The sequence below is a fragment of the Amia ocellicauda genome, chromosome 13 (assembly GCF_036373705.1).
Source record: "Amia ocellicauda isolate fAmiCal2 chromosome 13, fAmiCal2.hap1, whole genome shotgun sequence".
Classification (NCBI taxonomy): Eukaryota; Metazoa; Chordata; class Actinopteri; order Amiiformes; family Amiidae; genus Amia; species Amia ocellicauda.
Window position 1 is genome coordinate 18747476 of NC_089862.1, and position 13002 is coordinate 18760477.

The 13002-nt window shown below is 36.9% G+C and overlaps 1 protein-coding gene and 1 long non-coding RNA gene across 2 annotated transcripts; one reads left to right on the forward strand and one right to left on the reverse strand.

Annotated features, from left to right (window-relative positions):
• Positions 1-11: 11 nt before the first annotated feature.
• LOC136766551 (von Willebrand factor A domain-containing protein 2) lies at positions 12-8386 on the reverse strand. The gene is made up of 16 exons (XM_066720085.1): positions 8099-8386; positions 7558-7628; positions 7175-7249; positions 6772-6905; positions 6310-6419; positions 5945-6136; positions 5508-5641; positions 4458-4596; positions 4200-4255; positions 3820-3927; positions 3538-3555; positions 2887-3456; positions 2055-2606; positions 1475-1597; positions 1102-1168; positions 12-685 (listed from the first exon to the last, which is right to left on the reverse strand). Coding segments are annotated over exons 2-15 (2265 nt in total). The 5' UTR covers positions 7610-7628; positions 8099-8386; the 3' UTR covers positions 12-685; positions 1102-1166.
• On the forward strand, positions 3366-4042 carry LOC136766553 (uncharacterized). The gene is made up of 2 exons (XR_010821753.1): positions 3366-3453; positions 3810-4042. It is a non-coding gene; the product is annotated as an uncharacterized LOC136766553 (long non-coding RNA).
• Positions 8387-13002: the final 4616 nt, after the last annotated feature.

A 13002-nucleotide genomic window follows, 5' to 3' on the forward strand; every position in this document is an offset into this window, starting at 1 on the left:
TGCACAGTGTACCCATCGGAAAATCAGTTTTTATTAATAACGGCACACCAGTATTAACAGGGTTGAGGAGGGAGAGCTCTGTGCATCCCAAACAATTAACAAATGTTTTTTTCAGAATAAAGTGATTCAAGCTGTATATCCTAGAAAAACATGCAGATCATGCAGCTTATACCACATTTCACGAAATGCTTACAGGAGCCACAGCAAAGAGAACCCTCTCTCTTACCTAAATGCCTTGTTAAATAGGGGTGTCTTTTTTCAACCATTTACTGACTTGGTTTGTATTATTTCGCCTGCAAGCACATTCCACAGTGCTAATAAGAAGGAGTTATGGCGTCCCAAACAAAGAGTTACGAGATGGCTGTAGGGCTCAGACAAGGACAAAGCAGATACAGAGTTTTGCCTGCTTCACTCAGGGCCACATAAGTCAATAGCCAATAGCAGAAACACTCCAGTAGTTTTTCAACTTTTATTTTAATTGTAAAATATGTAATAATATAAATAATAATAATAATTCATAACCAACAGGCAAACGTAGGATTCAGAGTTGTCATATCCAATTGTTAAGTACAGAAAATAACACTCATCACTGAGAATGTAGATGTGTAAAGAAATCTGTCTTTTTAAGTGCCATGGATAGGGAGTAGTTGGGAGGTAGTGGTTGTTAATTCTTCAAGTTTCACTTCTGTAACACAAACAAGGAACATCTCTGATTTGCAGACCTCAGACAAAGATGTATGCATTTTGGGCAATATACAAATTAGAAAATAACATTACAAATATAATAAATCAAATGTAGAGGTCATGGGGTATTTGAAAATCTTAACAAAAATCTTATCCATCACACCACAGCCTGTGGTTCATTCAATCTTGGCAGATGTTTCTAGATGATTTTTCTATGCTTTGGTATCTGGTATTCTAGCATCATTATTTCCATGCACACAATCTGAGTCACTACAGTGTAAATAATCAACTGGACCTGCGTCACTCCAGATGTATCCATGTAAGTTAAATCCACATTATTTCTGTCTTTCTATTCTCCACAAGTTATGATTTGTGGGAAAATGTAAAACTATTAGCAAGGATGTGTGACGTGCGCACCTTCGTTTGCATCAGCCAAGGAGCTCCTCAGCATGTCACGGCCAGAAAACACTTTCCTGTGATGGTCCTGAAAACATACCACATATCACATATCACATACCACTTTTTGAACATGCAAGATTATTATCACAATTTCTGTTTTGTGTTAAAATTTCCAACTCTGCTATGGATGGTGTTCTATACTAAAAAAGAACAGGAGATAATGGTGCATCAGCTGGTTCTGACATTGTGGAGTTGTAGTGTATGTTTCAAGTAGTTGGGAGGACTTTATTCCCCAGCGTGAGAATGTGAGGCATATAGTGCTTTGTAAAATAAATGCTACAGTACACTGGTGTTGAGTGCTGCTGGAAGGTGAAAAGCAGGTTTCACATACATAGTTCACAATGCGCTCCTCCCCAGCCGTAACATTCACAGCTGTAGCTTTTGTTTCTCTGCAGGCACACACCTCCATTCAGGCAGGGGTTTGGTTGACACACATTGGCAGAAGCCCTGCTGTCTGCAAACAAAAGCTGAATATGAGCAAACCTCTTTGTACAAAGGTTAATACATTGTTGACAGATTCTTAAGTTGTTTTTTTTGTAGTTAAACATTGATACAGGTTTATGAAGTTTGCCTGTCAGTGCTTTGCTGTTTCTGAGGGAAGGATTGCCAGAGAATAAATTTAAAAACATAGTTTTTTTTTAACACCAAGCCTATCCATTCATGCAGAAGATGTGATTAGGATGAATGCAAAAAAGGTAAAGCTTTAGATTGTTTTGCAGAGTGAACTGAATACAAGTGTACCTATAATAGATAAAAACAAAAACTTATATTTTGAATTTATATTTCTCATATTGGTCTGGATGTACATATTGCTTTCTAAATTATTTTTGGTTTCACACATTTTAAATCCGAATGTCATACTAAGTTGTGTAGAAATTGTGTGACTGAGGAGAAGCAGATACAGTCCTTACCTTCACAAATCTTACGAACGAGATTTGTTGCGTAATGCTTCAGGTGTTCATATGAAGGTACTAGAATCATAAATCTGGGACTGTCTGCTATTGTCAGAAGCCTTTGGGACTGGGCTGCCCCAGGCCCTATTGAGATAACAGTGACTCCATTTTGTCTCAGTTGATGAGAAAAGGGAATGACATCATCTGTGCTTTGGCCATCTGTAATAACAACCACCACCTTATGCACGTCTGGTCTGGCTCCTTTCTTGAAACTCAGGGTGTCTTTCAAAACATACTTCAGGGCCACACCCGTCTGAGCACTTCCATCTAAGTAAGGGGCCAGGCTGATGCTTTTCTTCATTTTCCTATCGCTGTCAAAATGGCCGAGGTGGAACAGGGTTCGAGGCTTGTCACTGTATATCACCATTCCAATCTGGGTGAGCTCAGCGTCAATGTCAAACTGGGAAATAACATTCTTAACAAAGATCTTGATCTGACGAAAGTCGTGTCGTCCCACATTACTAGATGCATCTATTGCAAATACCAGATCCAAAGTCTTTGAATAGCAACCTGCATAGTGAAAAAGGGGATTTATTGTATTTTTTTACTTCATAGATTCACATATATATATCCGATATATCCTACTTTTAAAAACACATTGGTTAATAAAGATGGATTAGCAATTTCACAGATACACTTATTTACAATGCTGAAACACCAGGTATCCTATGAGCACAAATTAAAAATGGTTCATTGTTCAAAGTGAAAAAAGATCATGCTTAGTAATGAACTATAGCTTCCCATTTTTCTACTCTCTAACATCAACGTTTAGAAGAAGGTTTCTGCTCACCTGGGGTGTTTAATCCACACATTGTTGTTCTCACTTCTTGTACCTTTTTGTATAACTCTTGTGGCTGTGCGTATGTAAAGACCAGTTGGGAATCCCCAGTGATGAGGCTCATTTCAGGGACCAGCCTGCTGCTGCCCACAGTCAGAATGAAGAGCTCCCTCTGCCTGGCATGCTCTGCTGCAGCTGTCACCGCGTCATGTGACTTGGCATTAGAGAGGACTATGAGGACATGGGGCACCTCCATTCTCGAACCCTCCACAGCTCTGAATCCCTTCTCTGCAATGTAGCTCAGCGCTTTCCCTGTGAATGTATTGCCTCCCTGGAAGTGGATGCTGTCGATGGCCTTCGTCAATTCTGAGACACTGCCGTAGCCACCAATGGGGATCTCCATATTCACCTCGTCCCCATACTGCGCCACCCCGACCAGGATTTTGGCTGAAGATGCAAAGACGGTCTGGACGAATCGCTTAGCAAAATCTCGGGCTACGAGAAACCCTTCAAGGCCCATTTTCCAGGATCCATCTAACAAGAACAGCAGGTCCACTGCACAGTCCACTAGCCCTGCAGGTACTAAAGGGTGCAAGTTCAGTTATATTTCATCAGTTGTGGACAACATTTGGAATGGATTTCATAGTGTATTTGGATACTTACTAAGGTACCGGTTTCCAGCTGTTAGAAAAAGAGAAAACAACATCAGATGCAAATGATTTCACTCATCAAACCATTCAACAATTCCATGTTGTACAATTTACATTCTTTGTAGATAACTTTGGACTGTATGCAAAGATACAGCTTTTTCATATTTCTTATTGTACATTAGCATATGCAGGCATTTTAATTATTTTAATAATCGGTAAACCTCCAAGAAACAATGAAAAGCTATAATTTGGATATGCATAATTATTATTTCATTATATTCGCAGGTGTGTTTACCACAGTTCTGGTCTCCTCCGTATCCTAGTGGGCAGAGGCAGCTGAAGTCGTCCACGCTCTCTGTAATGCAGGTGCCTCCATTTAAACATGGGCCGGACTCACAGGGGTCTATGACCACAGAGAGGAATTTGTTCCCAGAACAGAGGTTACACAGAATGCAATCTGCCATGTATATTGGCAGGAAAAGGCATATGGGAAGGCACAAATTGAAATGAAAACTCTATGCTATGTTTCAGTTATTGAGTTGGTTATTGTTTACAAATCACATATTTCACCTTTAAGAGAAAGGCTGAATATGTTACCTTGTATACAGATTCTATACAACTTTATAAAGATATATACACTGTTCAAATAAAGATTTATGCCAGCAGTTTTGGTACCTGGACACACTGTCCTGTGACATCGAGTTTGTATTGTAGTGTTGATGCGTTTCCATCTGCAATTCAGAGAAATTTTAAATCAAATCTTTTTTTTTTCATTTTTGAATCCAAATAACATACACCAAATTATTATTACTTCATTTAAACATCATCTTTTAAAATGATATATGTTTCTCTCACCCTATAGAGTAATAATGAATTGAAATGTATACTATTTAAAAACAGCTCTAGGACTGGTTTAACATACGATGGACTTACCCATAGTGAGGACATATACTGGCCATGGGTCCTCCATGCTGTGCTTTGCTTTTTCTCTTCCAACAAACATGATTTCCCTGGAACTGTCTGTGAGCCTCTACAGTGGATCTCAGGCAGTAACGCGACTCCACTTTACATGCTGAATATATACAAAGATTCAAACACCTTCAATTAATCTGGTTATCTTTTAAGCTGTTTAATAAATTACACCCTTTATCTTTAATTCGGAACTTCAAAAGGTATCATTTTTGCAACGATACTTCATCCCACGCGGCAAAAATTAATATGTATGAGAAATTAAATAGATCCAAATTCCAAACTTTGAACAGACTTATCTGCTGAAACATCCAAAAATGTGAATAACAAAAAATAAATATGGCCATGTTAGCCATAATTATAGGCAAATCATTTGTATACATGACCCTAAGCATGCTGGGATGTTATTTGCTTAATTTCCACATGAACCACACCTGTGTGGAAGCCCTTACTTTTAATATACTTGTAGTCCCTCATTTACCCAGGTGTTTCCATTATTATGTCCACTACCTGTATATACATATATATATATATACACATATATATACACATATATATACACATATATACATATATACACATATATACACACATATATATATACACATATATATACATATATACACATATATATACACATATATATATACACATATATATACATATATACACATATATATACACATATATATATATATATATATATATATATACATATATATATATATATATATATATATATATATATATATACATATATATATATATACATATACATATATATATATATATATATATATATATATATATATATATATATATACGTATACATATATATATATATATATATATATACGTATATATATATATATATATATACGTATATATATATATATATATATACATATATATACATATATATATATATATATATATATATATACATATACATATATATATATATATATATAATCTAAAAATATAAACCTTAAATCTAAGTAAAGAATCACCTACTAGGATGGACATCATTGCAAACTGATATCTGGGTTAAAGTTGTGACAAGGCCATTGACTGCATCATTATAGTGTTCAGCAAAGAAAACATACATCTCGCTGGGATCACTGGCCAGGCTGTGCAGAACCTCCCACCTGCAGGGACAGAGTTGCAGTGTGTCAGACTGAGCATTTTACAGGTTGCTATTAAACAGCATTCGCACACTTTATTGCATTTCAGAGTTCTAGTGTTAGTGATTAATATATAGACTGAAAACAGCTGAAACATCACTGCAACACTTTTCTATTTCTCAATCTGTTCTTTTTGTAGAGACTTTGACTTGAATTGCAGAAATCTTGGGAGGACAGGTTTTTCCGCTTTCACTTGGGAGTTCTATGCATTCCAGGGTGTAATATAGTCTACTGAGAAACATCATCTAATATGAAATGTAAACGTACTTGGGATATTTGATTCCTACTGCAAACAGTTTGACTCCACTTTTCCTGGCAAAGGTGGCTGAAGTCATGACGTTGTCCTGTGATTTTCCATCGGTGAGCAGGATGAGGATCTTGGGCGTGTCCTCTCTCCCCCCCGGATACCCCTTCCTCAGGACATGCTTAATGGCTCGGCCACTTGCTGTACTCCCCCCTCTTAAACAAATACATATATTTCCAACATTTAAAAATATATATTTTGCATAACAGTGCTTTATAAAATGCTGTAATTCAAGGATAATTTCCCCATCCACTAATTGACAGTAAGCTTTATTGTATTAATATATGTATTTTGTATGTATTGTAAAGCAGATATGAGTTGGTCTCACCTGAAATGAATACTTCCAATTCCTTCTTTAGCTTCTTCTTTCGTAGGGTAAACATTCAGAGCAAATTCCAACTTGGGTTTTGAACTATACTGTATAACTCCAATCCGAACCTGAAGTACAAGAGAAGATTCTTCATACGTAAGAACTAGTCAAAAAAACTGAGGATAAAAATAAAAGTTGAAGGAACTAGAATGCAGGATAAGCAACAGTTGTGTTTCACTGAAATGCCTGGAGGCCGACTGTATGACAATAAATCTGCTGGTTTTCTTTGCAGATCAGCAGCTGTTCTAAGGCATTGACCTATGGACGATTGTCCCAATTGTCAATTTTTCACAAACTGATAACAGCATCTCTTAATGAGTCCGCAATGTGGCATCTCACTTAGTCATTATTGCTGTTATGCTCCCAGCGAGTGTTACTTCAGATTTCGAAATGTGAACTCTTGTATGTTGTGGTTCTTACCCGGTCAGGATTAATGTCCAATGCATCAACCATTTTCATGGCAAAATGTTTTGACCTTTCAAAGCTCCCCTTTCCAATACTATATGAGCCATCCATGAGTAGAAGGATGTCCACAGCTGCCGAACACTGGATTACTGAAGCACAGGTGAAAACAGACCTCCAACGATGAGAAACAGGTATGTATTCTGATTAGGCACACTGACTCTGAACTATTGTATAAGTGTTTCATACACTACAAAAAGTAAGTAACATAAAAATGTGTCTTTGAATTGCTGCGGCCCTCTGGGAACCTCTGATCTAGATCAATATGTATATCTATTTGTAAAGCAAGGTATATATATATCATTACTCCAAATCATGTGTTCTTGATGAAACACATTATAATGAGGGTATGCATACTCACAGTTTCCAGAAGCTGATATTTTCACTATTGTTTCTTTATCGGCCATAAGGTGCTGCAGGGTTTCTCCATAGGCAACTAAAATACAGTTGTTGAGTGAAATACTTTGTAAACTAATCCAGTTCAAAGTCATATATATCAAATACACATGTCAAAGTATATATACATATGTTTTATAGTACAATTAAAACTATGGTTTCTCTTCTGTTAACACTGTCATTGATTCATAGTATTCCTGCCCTGACAGTTACTAGCCAACATGAATATTGTGTTTTTTTATACATATACCTGTATTTTGAAGATTAACACCCACTTTGACACCATACACATTTTTTGTTTAAAAAATATATATTATGAAAAAAATTAAAAAGTATATAAATACATACCGATTAAAGTCAAGTAGAAAATTAGGAAATATATAATTAGTTCAATCTTCATATTCAATTCTTCCACTCCCCTAGAAAATTACATACAGTAAAATTAAATACACTGCAACATTACTTATCCTAAAATCCTCAGGAACAATGTCAAAATAATGGATTGATTGTGCAATGGATTGACTGATAAGTTAAAAAATGTATAATCTATAATATGTGATTATTATGCACAGCCCTTCAAATAGAAATGTGTTATTGCATTTTTAAAGACACTTCTAGCGTGGTAGTAAGAAGCAAAGGGATTCAGTATTGTTCCTTATCCTTCAAAACCATAAATATCTGACAATTGTAAGCCAACAATATGATACACAGGCAACTGAATAAGCAGAAATTGAACTAACATTTCATAATGCCCCTAAAATAAACATATCTGTTTCTCTGCAGTAACCAACTGAAAATATAAGACATTAAAATCAAATATCATCATCAATATGATTTAACTGAATGAGATACAAAGAAATAGAGGGTTCCAAAAAAGAAAATAACCTACCTCTCAATGTGTCATATTTTTCACTGTGTTATGCCTTCCAGAAAGTTGTTCTGGTAGCTGTATCAATGAGTTAGCACTACAAATTCAACCTGATAATGGAAAAGGAAAACCTCCTATGGTCACCATGCAATCCGGGTCAATACATTAAAATATAAACCCTACACCTCTCGTACCTGCTTCTCAAGTGGAAACTCCACCCAAGCCACTCACGAAAAATGAAACTCTTGGCACAGCGATTGCCTTTCACCTGAGGAGCGAGGAATTTGAAGTGCTCCCAAGCATGCTTTGACTGGCATGAGGTTTTAATAATCCCTCTTCTCCCTTAAAGTATGCAATATAGAACAAGAATGCAAACAGATCCTGTAACTGGACATATAAATATGCCAATCAACTTCAGTTACAGGGAAATAAAATAGTATATATGAAAATCAGTCAAACAAACGATAGGAACATAAATATACGTATGAAACCTTATCACAAACTGGTATTGAAAAGAAAAAGGGGCCTACAGTGACTGAAGGAACCCAGACAGCAATGAATATTATTGCATGAAAATGATACATTAGCTCAAAAAACACACGAAGGCCAAGCAAATGGAGTACTTTATTATTATTTTTATGTATTTATTGGCAGACGCACTTATCCGCTATTTAGATCACAGATGGGTTTCGTTTAAACAGAAATGCTGAGAGAGAGAAAGAGAGAGACAGAGGGGGACAGGAGTAAAAGTAGGTAAGTGTGAATCTCAATTAATTAAGGAAATTTTGGATCTATGTTTTTAAAGACTCCACCAAAGTATTTTTAGCCTTAGGGTCTCGACAAAAAAGAAAGAAAGAAAAAAAATAGCTTGTCAAGCCGTTGATAACTCAAACATTTGACAGTGGCAGCTGTGAAAGTGTCTTTCCTTAGAAAGCTTTGCCCAGAGCTAGGTTTTATATAATGTCTTCCATGTCAATGCTTGCAAAGATAAATAAATGATGTTCGGGAACTGAGTAAACTTTCCATTGGTTTGTACTTTCATGTAGAAAATAAAATGCACTTAACTTAACCGCAACTTTTTCCCAACAAGAAATAACTTGTAAATTATCTATATTTTTCAGTTCCAGTTGATGGCTATAGCTCAGAGGAGTCTACTGGCACATGGAAACTTATCCAAATGAATCTGTTAAGTTACACCTCTAGACAAAGTTGTGACAGATTCATTTATTGTGTATCAGATGTACGAGTCCTTAACTCATTAATCAATGGCAAAATACTTTCTGAAATGTAGAGAATAAATCAATAATGGAAGCAGGGAGTAAACTCCAAGTATATAATTAATTACAGACATTTTGGAGTGAAATATTTCATCCCCAACTTTCATATCTGATTGGCGAGCTGCCAGACCACACCGGTCAGCGAGATTCTTTTTTTTTTGATGGGCAGCAAAGCAATGCAAGCGGATCTGTTCCAAAAGAAACAACTCACTGACTTACAGTGCATGATGTGAAATACTGAAAAGACATCAGATTACAGCATATTGACACATATGTGTTCCAGAATGTTCTCTATCCTAGGCTGCTATGTACAAGTTTCTAAATTACACAAAGAAAACTGTTGTTGTTGTGATACACCTTCAACCAGGATAGTTTTCTTATGTTTGTAGACAAGATATTGCGCTGTATGGAATATAATAAGAAATGCAGGTCAATCTGTGCACAGAGAATATATTTTTTGCAGGTTCAAGGATCTCTGCTATTTCAGTCTAAACCACTAGATGGGGCAATATGATTGAAGAGGTTAGAAGTATTTCATTATTGCATTTTCCTCTGCCTTAGACTTAGTGTCACTAAATAAATAAACAAACAAATACATAAATACCCACTTTAGCTCATTTCTGAGATTGCATAATAACGACAGCTTCGTGTTCATGCTATGCAACAAACAAACAAGTGGTTTGAATATCCACGCAACTTCTTTTGAAACAGTTTCGCTGGTGTGTTGTACTTTGATTAATCATTTTTAGAACTCCAGAATTAGTATCATAAATATTTGTATTTTTATGTACTTCAGTTGATAATGTAGAATGCATTTGAATAGGTGATTATCCATATAGACCATATTATAGCATACGACATGGATACTTTTAAATAATGTATTGAATGCTTCAAGTATATGTTGTGAGAAGAAAAAAACGAAGACGTTTGTTGTTACATTTGTCTGGAGCTGAATTAAACACTGCTGTATTGGGACCAGCTGCTCTGAAGGATGCACAGACACACAATGCTGAGTCAGTGTAACGCACTGTACCCTCTGACCTGCAGCTGTACTAGATCCCAAAAATGAGGGAGAAGTACAGTGTTGAAAGATTAAGGAGTGCTATCCTTAAACCATACAGATTAAGAAAGGCATTTTATTAATGTCAACACATAGCTTTAGCAATAAAACTTAACCCTGATGATATGATTTTTATTTACTTCATTTTATGTTCGTCAAATGCCGTTTATATTACCTAAGATGCCTTCTGGAGAGACTCTGCTGGTGTCTGCCAAGGTCCAGGAAAGCCATAATCCTGCAGTTTGTTTAGATAACTTGAAATGGTCAATGGTCAATGAGTAAAGTAGTAGTAGACTTGGAAAACATGTCAACTAACACAAATAAAGAGGATAATTGGTCTAATCGGTCACAGCTGAGCTGGAATGACAAGCAGAAGTCCCCACCCATAGCCCTCCAGGTGTGGGGTTGTAGACCTCTGAGCTGACCTAACATTTCAGCCCACAGCTAGGAGTATTTGAAGCGTGTTTTCACAGCTGCATCACCGCCTCTTTTATTTCCATACACTATTTTCATGACCTTTGTGAAGCTTCAGATAGGCGTTACAGTGCTGGTAATGTGTTTTTGGACATGGTGCACAACTGTGGTCTTCAAGGGTCAGAGGTTCTTCTGGTTTTCGCTCCACCTGAGCTCTTAATGACACAATTGAACTAATTATTTGCTTAAATGACCCACTTTAATTCCATCTCTTAATGCTTTAAGATAATTTAAAAAGACATTAATAAAAGTCACCACCAGACGGCGTTACAATACTACAATTAATCACGTGTGTCCAGTCAGGAGAGCTCCTGTAAAATACTAACCTCACAGTGATCCAGAGCCTAAAAGACAACAGTCAGGGATGAAATTTATTATGAAATAATGTCCTGTTTGAATCCAGTCTGTATTACTACTCGCAGCGGATGCAGTTCTCCACTGGCAAGCTGAGTCTGTACCAACACAGACAGTTATAGAGATAGAGATGGCTATCGAACTCTGGGATTTGTGCTAAGCAGCAATACCCAAAGGCTTAGCCATTGTCTATAGGATTATGAGGTCATATAGACTGGTATCTGACCTTAGAGCGGCACAAAACACTCTAATTTCCAGCACCGGCTTTAATTTAATGGTGTGAAATGAAATGCCTGGCCCAGTAACAATCCCTTGTAGACCTTTGTTCAACAAGGAGTCAGGTGGAATTTAATTTGACAGCTCCAGCAGGGTATACAAAAAGATAAATCACCTGGAACTGTGTTTTAAAGAGAATGTAACACAAATCGACCATTTGTAAAGACAAGGATAAAGTAAAGGAGAAATGTTCTCTACCCACAGAGGTAATTTAGTAGGCCTGTAACGAAATACTACTTATTTCAGGGCAAAAATCTTTCCCTAGCTCTGCAAGTATCCTACTAGTCTCCTTCAAGAATTATTTATTTTTCCTGTGAAATGAGCCATGCAGGACTTTCCTATTGGGATTCCTGTAGGAGCTGTGCAGGAAATGTCAGGAATCTCTATGAATTCTGGTCCCAAAATGCTGTAGGATTATTGCATGTGTCCTGCTGGATGTGTTTTCCCAGTAAAGAAAATTATAAATTGTACGAAAATTACTATGACCAGTGGGGAAATAATATTAATAATAATTATTATGTATGTATTTATTGGCAGACACCTTATCCAGGGTGACTTACAGTTTACACAATAATGATTATATATATATATATATATATATATATATATATATATATATATATATACACACTCACCTAAAGGATTATTAGGAACACCATACTAATACTGTGTTTGACCCCCTTTCGCCTTCAGAACTGCCTTAATTCTACGTGGCATTGATTCAACAAGGTGCTGAAAGCATTCTTTAGAAATGTTGGCCCATATTGATAGGATAGCATCTTGCAGTTGATGGAGATTTGTGGGATGCACATCCAGGGCACGAAGCTCCCGTTCCACCACATCCCAAAGATGCTCTATTGGGTTGAGATCTGGTGACTGTGGGGGCCAGTTTAGTACAGTGAACTCATTGTCATGTTCAAGAAACCAATTTGAAATGATTCGACCTTTGTGACATGGTGCATTATCCTGCTGGAAGTAGCCATCAGAGGATGGGTACATGGTGGTCATAAAGGGATGGACATGGTCAGAAACAATGCTCAGGTAGGCCGTGGCATTTAAACGATGCCCAATTGGCACTAAGGGGCCTAAAGTGTGCCAAGAAAACATCCCCCACACCATTACACCACCACCACCAGCCTGCACAGTGGTAACAAGGCATGATGGATCCATGTTCTCATTCTGTTTACGCCAAATTCTGACTCTACCATCTGAATGTCTCAACAGAAATCGAGACTCATCAGACCAGGCAACATTTTTCCAGTCTTCAACTGTCCAATTTTGGTGAGCTTGTGCAAATTGTAGCCTCTTTTTCCTATTTGTAGTGGAGATGAGTGGTACCCGGTGGGGTCTTCTGCTGTTGTAGCCCATCCGCCTCAAGGTTGTACGTGTTGTGGCTTCACAAATGCTTTGCTGCATACCTCGGTTGTAACGAGTGGTTATTTCAGTCAAAGTTGCTCTTCTATCAGCTTGAATCAGTCGTCCCA